This window comes from Leptosomus discolor, chromosome 9 (genome assembly GCF_034619465.1).
Source record: "Leptosomus discolor isolate bLepDis1 chromosome 9, bLepDis1.hap2, whole genome shotgun sequence".
NCBI lineage: Eukaryota > Metazoa > Chordata > Aves > Leptosomiformes > Leptosomidae > Leptosomus > Leptosomus discolor.
In genome coordinates this window covers 46,985,113-47,003,464 of record NC_141399.1, presented here as the reverse complement: position 1 = coordinate 47,003,464, position 18,352 = coordinate 46,985,113, and the positions used below count along the sequence as shown (strand labels likewise).

At 53.0% G+C, this 18,352-nt stretch overlaps 1 protein-coding gene across 1 annotated transcript in view; it reads left to right on the top strand.

Moving 5' to 3' along the window:
* LOC104347290 (ubiquitin carboxyl-terminal hydrolase 12) overlaps positions 1-3,222 on the top strand; it is a 32,096-nt gene extending 28,874 nt beyond the window's left edge. Inside the window, exon 9 of the mRNA XM_086469929.1 lies at positions 847-3,222. Coding sequence (XP_086326055.1) covers positions 847-948 — 102 coding nt within the window. The 3' untranslated portion in view covers positions 949-3,222. The remainder of the gene's footprint in view (positions 1-846) is intronic.
* The last annotated feature ends 15,130 nt before the right edge of the window (positions 3,223-18,352 follow it).

Genomic DNA, 18,352 nt, shown 5'->3' with positions numbered 1-18,352 from the left:
CTTTAGAACTTGCATTTTCAAAAGCCCTTTCAAATGCCCCACAGGCCTTGCTGGTTGGAGTGGAAAATGAAAAACTGCTGTTCTGCACATGGTTCACAACTTTAGATATAAGCAGACCGTTTAATTCTATTAATATGGCAAATCAGTTATTTCTCTGCCATCACAAACCTTGTGATAATATTCCAGTAGGCATTGTACCAGCAAATCCTAAGGAAGGAAAGCTCTCATGAGACCAGAAGATCGTAATGAGATGAGATCCACAGATTTTGTAGTATAATTACCAGTAGCACTTGCAGGACTTCTCTGCGCAGGAGGGTCACAAGACCTTTAAAATCTGGAGTTCTTTTAGCTGAATGTTAAATCTGTTCAAGATGGTCTGTATGTGCTCCCAACTGTACGAAAATCTTCTTTGCTGATCAGTGACTGGTGGTTTGTTTTTTTTTTTTTCATTTACATTATAAACCTGTAGTCAGGAAAGGTAACACCAGTCTGAATGAGAAAGCAAAAATCAAAATGTCATGTGCTCTTTTACGGGTAGATTTTCGTGGATCCCTTTTTTAATAGTCCGGCTTAAGAGTGCACCACTTCTGAGTGGTTTATTATTTCATCTTGATTTCCTCTTTTTCAATAGTGAATAAGGTATTAAGTGGAAAAAGTGGGTTTTGTTTTTTGGTTTTTTTTTTTTGTATTTGGTTGGAATCAACGATACTGAAATACCGCTGCATTAATGCTGCGCGGCTTTCCAGCATCGCCTCCAAGAACTGCAAATAACGCTTTATCTGGGAAAGGGATTCTTAGAGGGTGGTGTTTTCACTGAGGCTAATTATAACTCCCATTAATTTTCAGAAAATTGATGCCCAGGCCATTGAAGAATTCTATGGGTTAACATCAGACATTTCCAAAAACTCAGAATCTGGATATATCCTCTTCTACCAGTCAAGAGACTAGGACAAAAGATACATGTGTGCAAATAAAAGAAAAAAGGGATCAAGATGTGTCCAAATGGAACATATTTGTGACAGCAGAAGCAGTTCCTCGTTGTTGCTGTAGGACCAGGACAGATCCAGCAGGGCGAATAAAGGTTTCTCCCTGCCATTTCGTGGAGGAGTAGTGCTGACTGCCGTAACAAGAAGAGCTTTTGTTCCAGTTTTCTTTCTGGGCTTTTTTTTTTACGTGCTATCTTCCAAAATCTGTGTTACCTCTACTTGAAACCTGGCTGCTTATTTGTTCATGAACTGAAGAAGAGATTTAAAAGTAGCGTTGTAGAATTTTTACCATGTAATGTTGGCCTGAGGCTATACCTTGGTTTCTACCATCGTCGTTTTTCTGTATTTTAGCAGAATGATTTCAATATTCAGTGTCAGCTGAAGGCATATTTTAGGATATGAACAGCAGCTGGTTGCTGGATATTTTTGGTGACTCAGACTTGAGAAGCAGTACAAAGCTAAGACATATTGGAAATGTCAAGTCTGTAATTTTTATAAAAAAAAAAAAAAAAACAGACAAAAAAACTCTCTGCAGCATTGTAAATTTCCCCATTATGGATTATCTTGGTTTTAGATAACACTAACAACACTGCTTCTTTTTATATTTTTTATTTTTACTCTTCTGTTTCTTCTTCAGAAGGTATAGAACTTTATCCACATTCGGCCTAGTCTATTGTGCGTTTTTCTTTTGAAGCAGAGGTTTTGACTCCAAGCCACATCGCTGCAGATTTAAGGGGAGCAGAAAAACAATTACCTTTTGAAGAATATGTCTGGCAACCGGTTGCTGTAGAAAGCTTGAAGTTACAGCCTTTCTCGGAGCTCTTGCGTAAACCAAAAGTGCCCTCATTCTGAAACGGGATCTGTTCGATGTTTCATTCAATACCTGGTAAACTGATGCAACTAGCGTCTCGAATCTATGCTAATACACAGAAACAGCACTAATTGTGAAGGGTTAACCAAGGGAAGCATTATTTCTGTAACTAATCCAGTTGTTCTTTGTCTTCAAGAGAGTGAACGTGTAAGAAGGAAAACCAACCAACCAACCCAGGCATTGCCTTGCTAAGTGTTCCTCGTCATCTGTGGGTGATGTTCCTATCGATCTGGGAATCGTAACACCCCCCTCAAAATGCTTCTGATTGTTTTACCTCTACAGGCCTTGCTTAACAGGGGAAATCGTTAGTCTTTTGAAGACTGAAATTAATTATCCGTCACGTGTGTATATATTATAATCTCAAGGATAACTAGGAAGAAAAGACTAAGGAAGTTTGTAGGAAATCTCAGAAAGTCTTCTGTAATTCTCTTTTTGAAAAGTCCTGTTGCCGTGCCAAAGCGTGTCGCAGCTGGCTCTAAACTACCAGTGGAAATGAGTATTTTCCTTTCTTCATCTTGTTAGGTGACACAAGAGCTGTCCTCTGTGTGGTTGTTCCCAGCACAGCCGTTCACGGTGTGTACCGGTGATTGTTGTTCTTGAGGACGTGTAACTTATGCAATTCTGGGGCTTGTACAGGATATAAAATGTTTTACCAAAATATTGTCCTCAGGAAAACAGCATTTCACAGTTCCTCGTGGTGGCTGTATGTATCTGTTTCTTCTTACCATGACCAGAAACGTAATGTTAGCAATTAACTCCTGTCTTCAAAATGCAAATTAATCATTACCATTGTATTCCAACTGGGTACAGGTTCCATTCTCCCGCCACGTCTCCTCTTCCAGAAGATAAAATATGGACATTGGGTTTTTTTTAATTATTTTTTATTATACAGAGTACTGTCATCGTAAGAGACGTGGCAAATAACAGCAAACGTTCTTGTCATCTTGTTCCTATTGTGTGAAGATTGTTCCTGGCTAAGAGCCTTCTCCCCTTGTTCACACAAGCTGTGAGTCCTTTCCTGGTGGCGCTACCAGAAGACTGTCATCGCTAAGTCTTGCAAAAAAATGAAAAAAAAAAGAGAGCACTGATTTAAAAATAATCTAAACAGTAAGTACAAAAGTTAATGTAGTACGCTAGACATGTATTTTGTATATCTGGTGATACATTTTTACAAATAAAATACCTGACTGAGAGATAATATTGAAAGATATATACTATAGATTAAGAACTCTTAAAAGTGCACTTTTGCTACAGATTTATAAGGAGACTAAAAGGAATTAAATTGGAAGAGAATGGTGTGATGTTGCTTCTGTATAATAAATGACCCCACCTGTCTCCAATAAAGGTCATGTATGATCAAACGCACATGGCCCCCAGTGCTCTTCCTTGAACCCCAGTCCCAGTCCCAACAGAAATGGAAGTAACTGGTTAGTCGCTCGCTCGCCTTAGCTTCTCCCTCGTGGAGGAGTAGTGCTTCTCCCTCCATGCTGGCTGGCTGAGGGATTCCGACCCCGCATGTGTATAACCTGTGCATAAGCGGTTTAAACCAAGAGACATGAGTAATTCTGTGTCGTGGATTATACTTGATATAGGAGGGGTTAGCCAGGGCCCTTTTCCCCTGACACCCACCCTGCTGCTGGCATCCCCTCCTCATCCCCTGGAGCTCTGCCGTTGCCTTTCCCTGTGATTTCCTTTTTCCTTCTCCCTCTTTCACCCCTCGCTGTCGGACTCCGTGAGACTTTGTGGCAAATATTATCTGACTGATCTGGAACAGAGAGATTTAAAAGCAAAAATAGTACCGTATCCTTGGAGCTTTTCAGGTTCATTGTGGGACAGGGCCTTTGTTTCTGTGTGGCTCACTGGAGTTTGCTGGGAAAATTTGATCAGAGGCTGCTCCCGTGAGTGGGAATTCATGGGACTAGGTCAGAACGCAGTTGGGATTGGGAATTGATTGGGAGTGACTGGGAAGTGACAGCTGCTTTGTAAAACACGTTTTAAATCAAAATGCTGTCTGGTCCTTGTCCTGCTGGGTCACACATTAGCAATAAATAAACGGAGCTAATTTTAACTCTGGTGAACGTGGGCTTGACTTTCAGCCGCTTTGGAAAGAATCTTACCCAGAATTCGTTTTCTTGAGGGCAAACAACCCAAATCACAGTGTCTGAAAGCGATGTGGTTTTAGCTTTGAGTACCAGTAAGGCAGGATTGGTACTGGGATTTGGGGGCTGGTCTTGTCACTTCTGGTCTTCTCCAGACCCCTAAGCGCTGGAGCGAGGGTGAAGGCCATCCCATGGTGATTATTTGTCTCCGCTAACCAGCGGCTGAAGCAAAATGCACCCCACGTTGGTATTTTGCTTCTAATTCAGCAGATCCTACAGTTTGTTTGTGGAGAGGCTCTGCCCTGAAGACTTCAGAAGCAGAGGTTGTTTATGAATTGGTGTTTGTGCTTGGCATGTTCTAGTTACCAGCAGGAGCTTTTAAAGTCACCGTGCCAGCTCGGTTTAGGACGTGTTTAAAACAAATCATATTTGATTGGTACAAGAAAGAAAATAGACTAACAAAAGCCCCTGAGACAAGTCAAACCTTCCCATTGTAGTCCTCGGCGTTCATCAAAAGGAAACAATCCCCTGAAACGTCATTAATTCTCAACATGTAAAGTCCTGCTAGCGCTGGCTGCTGTTGCACTAATTAACCTTCGGGCTACTTCTGTCTGCTTCCCTCCCGCTCCGGCAAAACCAGTCCTGTCTACAGTGGTTGGTTTCCACCTCCCCAGCCAGCCCGCTTCGTTTGGTTCCTGAAAGCAGCGGCCGCCTGGGGTTCGATGTCTGTAAGCGACGGCTCGGGGTAGGAAAGGTTAAAAATGAAGCAGCCTCGGTGGGACAGCGTGAGGGCCATCCTATCCTTTTGTTCGGAAGACGAGGCTTTGCCAAGGAAAATGGTTTGATCCTTCCTACCATTTTAACGACCCCGCCTCGGTGGCGGCCTGTGCTCCGAGGGGACCCGTGCTGCCTCTGGGAAGCTGCTTTTGTGTTAAAGCGGAACCCAGCAGCCCTAGGGCAGGGCGAGGACCCCGCTGCTGGGACCCTCGAGGGCCACCGGAGCCTGGAGCGGCGTTGGACCTCACGGCCTGGACCTGCAGAGCGTTGTTAGGTCCCTGGGCAGCCTGAGCTCCCACCTCCCCACCCAGGATGGGACTCGTTTGAACGTGCTGCAGTGGGGGCGATGGTTCTGCGCCGCCCCCGGCGGGAGAGAGGATGCCCTGAAAGGGAAGGGGGAACGACAGGGGCAGCACGTTGTTTGAGTTGCGAAGAAGGAGCATGTTCAGTGGTTGCAGAAACTCTTTATAACACAAATACAAACCACTTCAGCAATGTACTTGACTGTTTTCCCCCTTCATCTTTACCTGAAATGGGACAATCTTCTGGATTTTCGTCCAGAAACTACTAAAAACTGCGTAAGATTATGAAAATCTGACTTTAGGACTTTGTGGTAGGAGAACTGGTTGCCTCCTGCAAAGCTTTGTCTTGAAAAGAAAGCGTGATGCGATCAGCTGGGCCTGGAGAGGCGGAGTGTGGCATCTGAGAAGGTGAGGGATGGCCATGACCAGCCCCGTTTCCCGCTGCGGTCCCCGAAAGGAACGGGGTGACGGAGGGAGCGGCAGAATTGCCGAATGCCCGGTCAGTGTTAGCTGCCTCCCGAAGGAGATGAAGGCTGAGCTGCGGGGGGACTCGGATGAGGCAGAGCGTGCCGCTGCTGTGCTGCCTTGATGTGGGACGTGCCAGTTCTGGATGAAAACGGAGTCTCCAGCAGCTGGGGTTGGTGACTCGTCCCTTCGTCAGGGCACCTCATGCCGTGCCGGGATATGTTGGCCTGGGGAGGTGAATCTGGAACGTGGGAGAGGAAGAGGAGGAGAACTGATGCTCTCTGAGACCCACGTGGCATGGTGGGGACTGGATCCGTGAGCCAGTGTCGGCTGGGACGGGGCCTTGAAATAGAGGGTAGCTTAGAAATCCCAGGAGAAGGAGTTGGACCTGGAGGGCAAAACTAAGAAAGGATTTATGAAGGCCTTAAAATATCAGAGCCCCTAAAGTACTACTCTAGATACATTGGCCCAGATTTTTTGAGGGCAACGTGCTTTTGGGGCCGCGCTGCTGAGATGCGTCCTCTGCACTGGGATCCACCCCCAGGGAGCTGCACCGAAGCCGGGGCGTGTGTGTGGAGGGACAGAGGACACTGCAAGTCGTGTGGGAAAAAAAAAAAAAAATCAGATAGTCCCAGCTGGGTCTTCCCTGGTGGTTTCCAAGTCATGGTCCGTACACAAGAGAAGCCTGCAAAGGAAGGGGAGAAGGGCAGGAATGGGGGCTGAGAGCTGCCTTTGGAGTTGGGAATGTCCCCAGATCTGCCCAGAGTTCATTTGCTTTTCGGGATGTTTTTGATCTGGAGTGTAGCTGCTTTAGCAAAATATACCATGTGAGGAGTGTAGAGGTGGAAAGAGATGTTTACTTGGCTTTAAGGCCTGGACTTGGAAGGGACAAGCCAACAGGAGCTCCCACTGACCAGCTAGAGTGAGCCTCAGACGGCTACTGACCACCAGCCCATAGCCATGGGTGAAGATAAGGTCAAATGCAGCTCTAGCTCTTTCTTCGGTCTACTCCTAGGTGTAGACCCAAAAGAAAATAGCAGGGGGTCTTCAGCAGGAGCTGAATAACTTTGTAATTAAGCATCCTAATTAGCACTCCGATAGGGCATTTGCTTCCTTCCGTGAGAAGCAGCCTGCATCTGCTGCAACAAGTCGCTGCAGCGCTGCAAAGCAGAAAGCAGGGACTGTGCTGTGAAGAAGCGGAGGGAGGGAAGGGATGGCCCGAAGGGAGGGAAACCACATCTGGAAGCTCTGTGGTGCGGGGCTGTCTGTGCCCAGAGGCGGCTGGGAGCAGAAGGTTGGTATCTCAGAGGTCTTTTGTGTGCTAGACCCCGGTCAAAGCCAGCAGCAAAGATGTCTTTGGCCAGGAACCTCACGCCGATGTCAGCGCGGATTTCAGACCTTGCGAGACCTCCTTGTCTTGACTCATTTGCATCTCCCACGGTCCGGGTCTGTTGTTCCTTTTTCTCTTGGCGATGGACCATCTGAAATACACTTGACGTTTTGAGAGCATCGGGTCTGCGCCGGCGTCTTTGCAGGTCGTGGGGACTCCACGTGTTCAGGGGGCTGGGGGAAAGTCTCATCTCAGCAGCGCGTCGCTGCATCGCAGACGGTCCCTGGGCAACAAGACCCATGGCAGAGGGGGTGTTTGGCTGTAGCTGGGGCACCAATGCCGTGTGTTTTTCAAGATGGAGCCACACTTGTAGGCCCTCCTTCCCTGTCATAGTGCCCAAAAATCACTCTGTTACGAAACTCCTCCAGGTCCCTTTGCTTCCACCCTTGCGCCAGCACTCCTCCTGGCAAGGGCACAGCAAATTGCATGAGAGAGCACGGGGTGGTGGTGGGGAAAAGGTGTTATTCCTGGCAATCCTTTCCAAGTTGTTTTTTTTTTAATTTTTTTTTTTTTTTAATGTTAAACTCTTCATTTTCAGGTTTTGAGTCACAATATTTCTCCAAGCGAAAGGCCACGAGTTTGGAAAAATTCCTGTTTATTCTTTCTTTGCCATCACTTTAGCATAAAAGAGCCAAACCACTGGTACCTGGCACTGGCGCCTTCCAAAGCCTCCTGCCAGGCGCTCGGGGTGTCCCCTGAGAAGTGGGGACAAGGGTGGGGTAGGGAGGATGGATCAGAGAGTGAGTCTTCAGGCCAGGAAGGAGCGCTAAAGGGAATGTGAAGCCACCAGACAGAGCAAGATGGAAATGTTTTCATTAACGTATCCTTCAGGTGCATTTAAGTGAAGAGTTGAACGGAGATTTTTACCCTTATTTGCCTGGTTTCTCATAGGTGGTATAAAAGTGAATATAACCTAAGTAAATTTTTGGGGCCTCAGTTTCTGGAGCCTCAGACCCAGCAGAAAGGCCAGGCTTTGGTTTTGCCCAAGCTTCCCATTCATCCCCCAGCAGGTTGAAGGTTACTGGATTTGGGAAAACCAGTTTCTCAGCGCTGTCTCTCCCCAGTTTGAGCCAAGCGCTTCAACAGCAATGACTCGGGGACAGAAGGATTCCCCTGGGAGCTGGCAACCGCGTTATCTTCTTCTAAAAATACCTTCCAAGAAAACACAAAACCTCTCCAAAACGACCCGTCGGAAAGAGTGGGGTCCAATTTTGGGCTCTCCGGAGGCTGCAGCACGGGGTGCAGGTCCCAGCGAAAGGGCAGTAATGAGAGCGGTGCTGCCCTCGGCCCCCGGGAGACGCGTCCTTCCTCGAAGCCACGCTGGCGAGGAGATGAGCTTCGAGAAACCCACCGTGTTCAAAGGGCTCTGCTGGGAGGGAGGGCGAACGAGATCATCCCCTGCAGCACCGTGCGTGGGGGCGAGCGATGGGGGAAACGAGAAGGGAAAACCAGGAGGTTGGCAGGAGCGTGCCTTGACTTCAACGTTGGGGTCGCGTCCCTGCAGAGCAGGTTACGAGCATCTTGGTGACTCCCACCGCCCCGGCCGTGGCTCTGAGCATCCTCGTGCTGGGAGGAGCCGCGGGCCACCCGGTGTGACTGGAGGGTGGCTCACACATCCCTCCTCGAGCGCCGTCGAAGTGTGTTCCTCTCTCTAGGACTGCAAAGTGGCTCCTGAAGGGGTTTTATTATTTTTTTCCCAGGAAGGAAAAAAAAAAAATGAAAAAGAAAAAACTCACTTCCCCCTCCTCCTTCCCTGAGCGTGTTTAATCATTTGCCAGTTAGTCATATTCCTAAGAAAAGCAAACGTTGCGTGATGGTGAGTGACAGCTTCTGAAGAACTGGCACTAATTATATCTCGGCACTGAAAAGTATAACACACCGGGCTGGCAAATCTTGCTGGGAGGGCGCCAGCTCCCCGCCGAGCGCTCATGCGAGCAGCTAGGGTGCCCCAAAATCACCCAGCAGCCGCTCTCCTGGCCCGCAGACCCCTTCTCCATCTCTCTGCTGGTTTAGGGATGATTAACGCCGTCTTGCTTTGGGCTCCGTTTCCACCCTGATTTTCCTCCCAGCGTAGTGGGGAGCGTTCAGGGAGTTCTCCCTTTGACTTGTACCTCTTTGATGGATTCAAACTGCCGCTCGCCCCCTCGGCAGCCAACGCTCCCCGTGTTGGCACCGTCAGCTGCTGCCTTCCCCGGTGCCGCCCGGGCAGCATCACTTCTTCCTTGTGTGCTGGGAGAAGCCGGGCATTTTCTTTTTCTCCTGTTGCCCTCGCTGCAGCGACTCAAAAGCTGTCAGCGGCCGGTAAGTCGGGAGCAGCGGACGGAGGGATGAGCTGGATGGTCTGGCTGAGGGAGGTCCAGCCAGCTCTCATTGTATATTAACTTTCTTTTATTTATCCTGCTGAGCGGGTTGTGCTGCCCAGACGCAGCCCTGTTCCCCGCCAGGGTTTTGTCCCTTGCCGGTGCATCAGATGTAGCCAAAACGCCCCGTTTTGGGGGACATTTCTCCTAAGACGTTCCCTCCTGGCAGCAGGGGCCAGGGGCCAGCGCTCATCCCGCTGCAGGGCGTGGGGAAGGTGAGGATTTGGCACCGGGACTTTGTCACTCTCCACGTGCTTCTGTGGGCACCAGGGTCACGTTCACCTTGAAAGGTTTCGAGGATGAAAATACTGTAATTCGGGGAAAAAAATTAGGCCCCTGATTTTGCCTGGGGGTGTCAGTGCGGCGGCAGGGAGGCAGGCGCTCATGGGCAGCCTGGTGGTGGAACACCTTGGGGTGCCTCTGCCGTGGCTGCCAGACTGGCACGGGGACGGGCTCGAGCTGCTGGATGGGTGTCCAGCCCTCGAGGGACGGCTCCAAATCCAAACCAGCCCCAAAGGGCTGAGCCAGGCTGCCGTGGTGGGGCTCCTGGGGCACTCACGGGGCAGCCTTGGCCCCACCTGTCATGGTGCACCGAGCAGCAGCTCTGACCCTGGTCAGAGCCTTCACCTCCCTCTTTCCACTTAGAGACAGGCAATCCAAACAGTCTACGCCTTGGGGCAAAACCCTCTATATTTTTCTACCTTTGCAGTGAGGCAGGGCTGGGGTTCCAGTCCCCCAACCCCAGCGCAGCGCCTGCGAGCGCAGGAGGACGCGGGGATGCTCCCCGGAGGGCACAGGATGCTCCCGAGGACCGGCTTCGGGGCTGGGTTTATTTTTCCCGAGGTATCAGCGGTGTTTTTCCTGGATGGGGTTTTGTTTTCTTCAAAAGCCAAGCAGCTAAAAATAGCTCTCCGCTCGCTCGCCGACGCTATCCCGGCGTGAAGCCGGCGCAGGCCTTGTGCGGAGCCGACCTTCAGAGCCGCAGCTCCAGCCCGCCGGAGCACGGCTACCTCCTGCTTCCACCTCTGCGAGCTGCCACTTGTGCTCGGCTATTTAAAGAACCTGGTTTGCCTCTCGTGTGTCTCAAGAAACCCCTGATGGGGAAAGCAGGCTGGGGTTGGTTTGTTCTCCTTGCCGAAATAGCCACCTGGCCACAGATGATCCCAAGCTCGAGGATTTTGGATCAGATTTAATTACGCACCGGGCTTTAATGATCATTTAGTTGCGTGGCCATGAGGCATCTCCCCCTCCCCACAGGACAGAGGAGGTTGCGGGCATGGCTGTCCCCTCTGGGGTCATGGGCTTTGGGGTGCAGGGACCCAGCGAGACAGGATTTGAAGGTCAGGGATTCGCTGAGGCAGGATCTGCGGAGTTTGGGCTCACCAAGGTGGGGTTTGGGGGGTAGAGACTCAACGAGGTGGAATTTGGGGGGTAGAGACTCAACGAGGCAGAATTTGGGCTTCAGAAACCCAACAGAGCAGGATTTGGGGGGGCTCAGGCACTCAACAAGGCCAGTTTGGGAACAGATTCTCCATGAAGCAGATGGGGAACTGCCCAAAGGACAGAGTTTTGAGTTCTCCAGGGCAGTTTTGGCCACAGCAGCCCTGCCGGCCCTGGGGACAGTGGGGTCTGCAGAGGAGGAGCACGGATGCAGGAGCAGCACCGCACAGGGCTGAGTTGAGGCGATTCACCTGCATCCTCCTCCCCGAGGTGTCTGAAAACATTTCGGGGGGGTTGTGTGTAGCACTAAGGCACGTACAGTGCATAAAACATAAAAATGACCTTGGCACTGGTCTCTGCAGTTGAGACAGCAGGTAGCTGCTCTGGCAGGTGACCACCTTGCCATGCCCAGCGTGGGTTTCATGAGGACAAACCCCACTGGAGCTCCCAGCACTGGGTGCTGCAGGATGCCCGGCGCTGCTGCGCGCAGCTCCACAGCTCACCCCCAGCCCTGGATCTCTGCTGTCATCTCTGCAGCAGTTTTCACCCGCGTAAACCGTGCCTGGAAATAAATCATGGGCTCCGGGCTGCTGCACAGCGGTGGTGATGGCTGAGCCTCTTCCTACCTCCTTAACACCGCCCGGTTGTCTCTGCTGGGTCGGAGGCAGCAAGTGTGGGAGGAAAGGGGCATCTCCCCAGCAAAGGGGATGTCCCAGGTTTGCCCCTCGTGCTTCCCATCACTTGGTGCAGGTGGGACGGGTGTCCCCCCGTGCGGGGCGGTCGCGCTGGGTCTGGTCATTGCGGGCAGGGACAGCCGGACCCAGCACCAGCGGCACCACCGGGTCCCCGAGGCACCGAGCCACGCGTGAGTCATGCTGCAGCTCAGCACACGCTGCCATCCCCGTCAGCCTGTTTGCAAACAGACAAGAAAGGCGGAGAGCCACCGCTTGGGTGGGACCCGGTGAGGGCGGGCCACCCAGCAAGCCCCCTCAGCAGGGTTTGGGGGCTCTGCCCAAAGCCAGAGCCAGCACCGCCGTGGATTGATGCGCTGAGGGTGGCAGCAAAATGTGGGTGACTGTGCCAGTCCCCATGTTGCAGCCGGGGGTGAGATGGGTTGGGCAGACAGGGCCGGGGTGCTCGATGTGCAGAGCCACATCACCGAGCCCGTGGGGCCATCGCTTGTCCAAATGCAGTTTTTCTCCCTGTTGCACCTCCTCTGGTGACAGCCACTCCCTGTGATGTCCCCATCCCCGGAGCTGCTCTGGGACCAGCTCTGTTAGAGGTTTTCTTGCATGGAGGAAAGCCGTGGGATGCTGCGGATGGAGCAGAGGGCACAACAGCCCAGTAATTCCCCATCCAAGGGCGTGGTGTTGCCATCATAAATAACTCCCAAAACACTTGGGGGGACAGTTACTTACGAGGTTGGGCTCGGTGGGGCCACAGCCACTTGGAGAGGAGAGATGTGACAGGAGAGACCCTTCCCCAGGGCTGTCAATGCAACTGTGCCATCGGAGCACCCAAAAACCTGCTCTTCTGCAATACCTCAAGCACTGCCGGCCAAAGAGGCAACAGACTGGCCAGTACCTAGGAGGTTCAGATCTCTCCTGATGCCATCCTTCTCTTAATTTTCCCACCTTTTATTTTTCACAGTGGGATTTGTGAAGGGGCAAGGATGGTCCTTGCTAAACCCAGCGCTGCTGGGAGCCCATTAAGGAGCTCTTCAAACCCCGCTCATGAGGGAGAGGACAAGCACAAACCTTTTTGGAGAGCACAGCTGAAGGCTGGAGGTTTCTCCCCTCTCTCCTCCCCAGCATTAAGAGGCACCAAATTCTCCCAATCCGGAGGAAAATGTGTGAGTGGGCAAGCTGCATCCCCCGCAGGAGCAGCGGAGCTAAATATAGCCCATTTACACAAAACGAGAGCGTTGCGGTGAAACGGCATCAATGAACACTACGGTGGTAATTAGCGGTTCTCTAATGAAGAGCTGGGAAAGCAGGGGTGTCCCAGGGGAGAGCGGTGCCTCTGATGAGCATCACGCAGATGGTGGGTGTTTCGATGACGGTGGGAGGCTGCAGGGATGGACCTGGCAGAAATCCCTCCCCATGTCCCCTGTAGAAGTGGCCAGGAGCCTCCTCCGGGACCGAACAGGGGAATAAATCCCCCCAGTCTGGCACAGGAGAGAAGAAGGTGAAGCAAAGGGCGAAGGACATTGGAGGTGCCTGATGGTGGGATGGGGATGCCCCGTGGTGATGAAACCTTGCAGGGAAAAAGGCTGGCAAACACCAAGCTGGGAGGAGATGGGTCTTGGTGACCTCAGTGGCTGAGTTTGGTGACCCAGTGGCCTCGTTTCCAAAGGTGACCAACAGCCATGGCTTCCCCAGGGCTGACAGTATCTCACCTTTGCAAATCCGGGCGCTGGCTGCTTTACAAAGGCTCCTGCGTTCGAGGAGCCACGTTTTATCCTAGGGTATAAAGAAACAGCTTAATGACGGATGGGTATTTCACAACCTGGTGGTGAGGAGCTCATCGATGTCTCCTTCCATCACCTCAAAACTGCTGCAGCCCCTGCAGCTCTCGGTTTCCCCATGGTACCTGAGCCCAACATTGAGCCCCACACTCCTCCGTATCCCCCCCGGTCCCTGCCACCTCCCAGCCCTGTGATGTCCCCAAACTCGAGCTTGTCCCACACTCAGGGACCTGCCTGGGCATCCCTGCGCATCCCTGCAGCTCTATGGCTGGGGAAAGAGCCCAGCATATCAAACTGTGTCAAAAAGTTAGGAGCGAAGGGGAGTTTGGCCTGGAGTTGTTGGGGATTGTGTTTTCTCCGTCACAGGCAGTGATCAGGGTAATGAAGGGATCTTCTCCCCTCGGCTGCCATCCCTATAGCAACCAGCAGCCTCTTCCCGTTAAACAAGTGACTCATCAAACACGATTACACTGATATCAGGGAAGATGATTGCGACTTCTAGCTCTGACAAGAGAGCTGACCTTTCAGGGGGAAAATATTTTGAAAAATAAGGGAAATAGCCCAAAAGTGGATGGGAAGGTCCAGTCCCGTGTTTCATCCTCCCCATCTGTCCCTCCGCCCTCGCCCTGCCTGGGGACTCCCAGGTGGTAAATAAAGGCAGATCAGGTGCAAACCGTCTCTGCGCTGCGAAGTGTAAATCCCCCGTGGCTCCGTGCCGGGGATGGGAGGCAGGATCCGGGGTGGGAGGCAGGATCCGTGCGGCGTACGGGACCTCAGTCGTGGCTGAGCGTGGGGTGGCGTGTCCCTGGGGCCAGGCGTGACCCGTGCCGTGCACCCTGCCTCTGCCCGTGCCGGGCATCGTGTTTCTGCCAAGGCCACGCATCGCTCTTCTGCACATGGTGGGGAAACTGCTGCTCCGCTCCCAGAAACTCCCACCAAAACGTCCCCAATCCCTTCAAATTTGGCAGGTTTAAAGTATTTGGAGGGTCTTCCCCCCCACTGCTGGTTTTCTACTTTCTCACTCCCTCTGCCGAATCTGCCGTAAAGTCGGCCGTGGGAGTCTCGGGGGGATGATGGTTCCCAGCCAAGCCACCTCCAGCATCACCATGGGGAGAGGCACGGCACGGCTCTGGGGTAAAGTCCCCAGGGCAAGAGGGAAAGTCTTCGGGAACAGAGGATTTCCCTGGTTTAAACTCCAGCCTGGAGGATGGAGAAGGCAGATTCCCAGTGTATTTAGCAGCTCTCCGCTCCGGCTGGGTGTTTGCCCGCCTGGAAACCTCTCTTTTACCCTGGGGAAATTCCCCCCGACTGAAACACAGCTCTGGGCAGTGGTGCTGAAGAAGAAAACGCAAAGCCCAGAGGGGAAAAAAACGCCACCGTACACCCAGTCGGAGCCGAGCTCTCGATTTATACGAATTATTTCACTTACCAGCAAGCAGCTGTGACCTTTTTTCTGACAAAGTCCTAGCCCCCCACCATGTTTCAGACCAGGGCTCTGGATCCTGGCAATGTGGTCCCCAGCCTAATTCTAGGGAATGTGCCCGTGCTCGGGAGATGCTCAGAGGGGAGCCCGGTGCCGTGACTCCACGTAGGATCCTGTTTAAATGTCAGAAGCCAGAGTTAAAATCAATAAATAGAGAGGACCGGCTGTGCTTGGGCGAGGGGGTGTCAGAGCTGCCTTTTGCTCGACTTCAAAGCTGAGAACTTGTTCCCCGGGTTTTATGAAACCTGGCGTCCTTCCTGCCCAGCGGGAAAGGAACTGGGGAGGCTGGAGGTCCTTTGAGTGCTGCCGTGGGGGGCTTTTCCCTGCTGGGTGGGCTGCCTACCACCCCCACCCTGTGCTGGCACGTTGGGAGGGATCAGCCCCGGGGTTTAGCGCTTGCAATGGAGCCACGAATCCGGTGGCTGCAGGTTTCTTTCAGCACTGATGTATCGCTGGGTCTGGGGCAGCTGGTGGCTTTTCTGCATGGACCTGGGACCTTCCTGGTCCTCAGAGCTGTGCCTCTACCGGGGCTCGGGGGTTGTGGTGGTCCCAGTGTGGGTGCAGCAACCGGGCTCCTCCGGAGCAGCTCACTCCAAGCCTGGTTTTAGAAAGCTCACGTTGGTGGCAGCGGGTGGCCGGGAGACCAGCAGGGAAGGAAGGCTGCCCTGCACTCAGCTGCGAAAAGACTCCAGATTTTCTTTCTTTTTTTTTTTTAAAGATTCTTTCTCATTTTGCCCCTTCCATAACCACAGAAAACCTTCCTTACCTCTGCACCACGTCAGGTAAATCAGGTTATTCTTAATTATTAATTACCACAATCATTTGCCCTAAAATTTTGCCTGGCGTCCTGCACGCTCCCGGTGTTCCCTATGGTTTGGTGAATGGCGGCGCAGGGGAAACAGAGTCCCTCCTGACGAGGCAGCCAGCCAGAGCACCAAATACAGCCTGGGAGAAGGAAAACACAGAGCAAAAGCCCTTTATTTCGGAAAAAACCACCCTGCCCCAGAAGCCCGGCTCGCCAGCTGACATATGGTGACACAGCGTGTGCCAGCAAAGGTGCTTCAACACGTGGTCCTGTGGCTCGGGCAAACTGTGGAGCTTAAGGGCTTGGAGCAAAATTATTTGGGTGGGAATGACAGCGCTGAAGGAAGGAGGAAAAATCCTCCCCCTGGTTTGGCCTGAGTGTTTGGTGGGAACGGGGAGGAGGAGAAGTGAGAGCGAGCCTTCAAATCCCACAGGGATGCTCCTTCCCTCCTGGCACGGCTTGGCATCGCCCCCGCTCACCCACCCTGGGGGGCCTGTCCCTGTGCTCATGCCATTTGGGTCCTGTCCCCGTGCAGGTGCCAGCGGGATGCAGGGATGCAGGCTGTCCTCCAGCAGGGGTGCCCCTGGGAGCCCAAACCTGCCACCGGAGCATGGCTGAGCCTGGCCCCAGTGATGGGAACCCCGGCAGCGGGAACCCCAACAGCGGGAACCCCAACAGGAGGAACCCCAACAACAGCCTCCCGGGCCAGACCTGCCAATGCAGAGGTTTCGTGCGAGCCGGGGTGCGGTGCGCTCAGCGTCCCTGCCGTGAACCCCCCACCCATGTCCCCTCGGTGCTCCCAGCCCTCCGAGGCTGCCGCTAAATGGGGGGGGGGGGGGGGGGAGCATTCACAGCAACTGGATGTCAAATTGCAACCGTGCGGCAAGACACGATGTCCCCCCCGTCCCCACGCCGGGACAACCCAGAGGTCTCTCGTTTTGGTGCAGGAAGGTCTCGTACGTGTCCGTGGCGTGGGGCAGGCTGGGAGCCGTGTTCCCCGGTGCCGCAAAAGCCGGCTGTATCCACCCGTAGCATTCCAAGAGGTAAAAGGAGGGTTGCAACGGTGCTGACGCAGGCAGGATGGCAGAGGTCGCTTCTGCAAGCCTCGTACTGTCCCATTCCAGCTCCCTGGAGGTTTTGCAGCCAAATCAACTTGTTTTTCAACAGAACCAGCTGATTTTATAAGCCAGGCTCCCGCCTGCCTGCCTCCACCTCCTCCACTGCCTGCTGGGTACCTCAACCGCCCAAACCCACCACGGAGCCCCAGTCTTTCCTCCTGCTGGGCTGGGAAGCTGGAGCCCAGCAGCCAAAGCAGCACTGGGAGAAGTCCCTGCGCTCCAGTGAGAAAATGGCCTCGTTTCCACCCCGTATTCGCAAAGATTATGCAAAGCCTTTGAATATATAGGACTTCACGCGCTCTCCAGCAGCGCGCAGCCCCCGATGGCCCCGTTTTGGGGAGGCTGGCGGGCGCAGCAGGCTTGTTTGCCACCCTGATTAGTCAGCACTGCTAATTATAGCCACGCTTTTCCTTCTTATAGCTCTTCAAGCACCGTTGGAGTAACAGGGAACAACAGAGGCGCTGAAATAAGGCTGCGTCCGCTCGCTGCGGGAAAGATGCCGGCAGAAATACAGGGATGAAATTTCCAGTGGTGCAGCTTTGCACGCCCGTCTTGGAGGGGGGGGGGGGTCTCAAGGCAGTGAGCTCATGGGTTTGCTTGGCTGCAGGATGCTCTGGCAGGAGTGGGAGCTGGGGTGGGAAAAGCTCATGTGCTGCAAGGGAGGTAATGATGTTTCTGCAAGGAAAAGGAATAAAGCCGATTTTAATGGTTTTAGCAGGAAAAAAATGATGGAGAATGGCATCACAGCTGTTTTATCATGTGTGTCCCAAGCACGGTTTTATTACAGCCCATGGTGGACAGTGGAGGATGCCCAGATGGGCTCCCTGCATGGCTGCAGAGCCGGGACGACACCCGCGAAGCCCCACAGCGTTACCAGCCGTCGGCGACGGCGCGGAGCTCGCCACGTAGCCCGGGGCAACTAAACCCAGCTGCCCGCTGGCTCGGTGGCCTGTGGTTTTCAGGGCGTCTCCGCTGCTGTTGGCAAAACCAACACCACGGTGGTGAAAATGCCGCCGGTCCGTCCGCTTTTGCAGACTCCTGGCGTCGCGGCTGTTCCTCTCGGCGAGCTCTGTGCCGCCCGTTCACGTCTGTTAAGCGTCAGCCCCTGCGCAGACTTTGGTTGGTGGTGGGCTCTGCCTTGGACAGCCAGGTCACTAGTGGTTGCCACCCCGAAACCCACCCAGGCATTCGTCGGCTCCCTCTTAGGGCCACCTAATCGCCGTGAAGACCTGGCTATGGAAATAGCTGCAGCGAAGCAAGTCAGAGACAGGGATAGAGATTCAGCGGCTCCCAAGTTCATCTCCTGCCTGCCCGGCAGCCCTGTTGCCCGCTGCTTGTTTTTTAACCAAAAAAAGCGCAATTTCTAAGGCAGGGTGAGACCCAGGCCAAGCCCTGCTGGGGGCTGGCAGCACCCAGCGTCCCCCCGGGAGGACTGCATGCGGTGTTTAGCGCTGAGCTTCCTCCCAAGGGCCAAAAGCAGGGGAAGAAGATGAGAGATGGAGATGGGAAGTGACAAGGGAAAGCCTTCTCCTTGCTCAACGGCATTCCCAGGTGAGGCTGGTGGCCTCTCGCTGTGTAATTACGCCGTTAGGCTTTCGCCGGTGCCTTTGATTTTTACTCCTCACTGTTGAGCCTGTAATTTGAATATAGACGAAGCGTATTTAATACATTGTCAAAATGCTCTTGCAGATACCCCGGGAGCTCAGATCATCGTACGCAACTATAAAAGGCAGATGCTCAGATATCACAAATACGACGTGCAGTGCTCAAATATGACAATTACGATGTG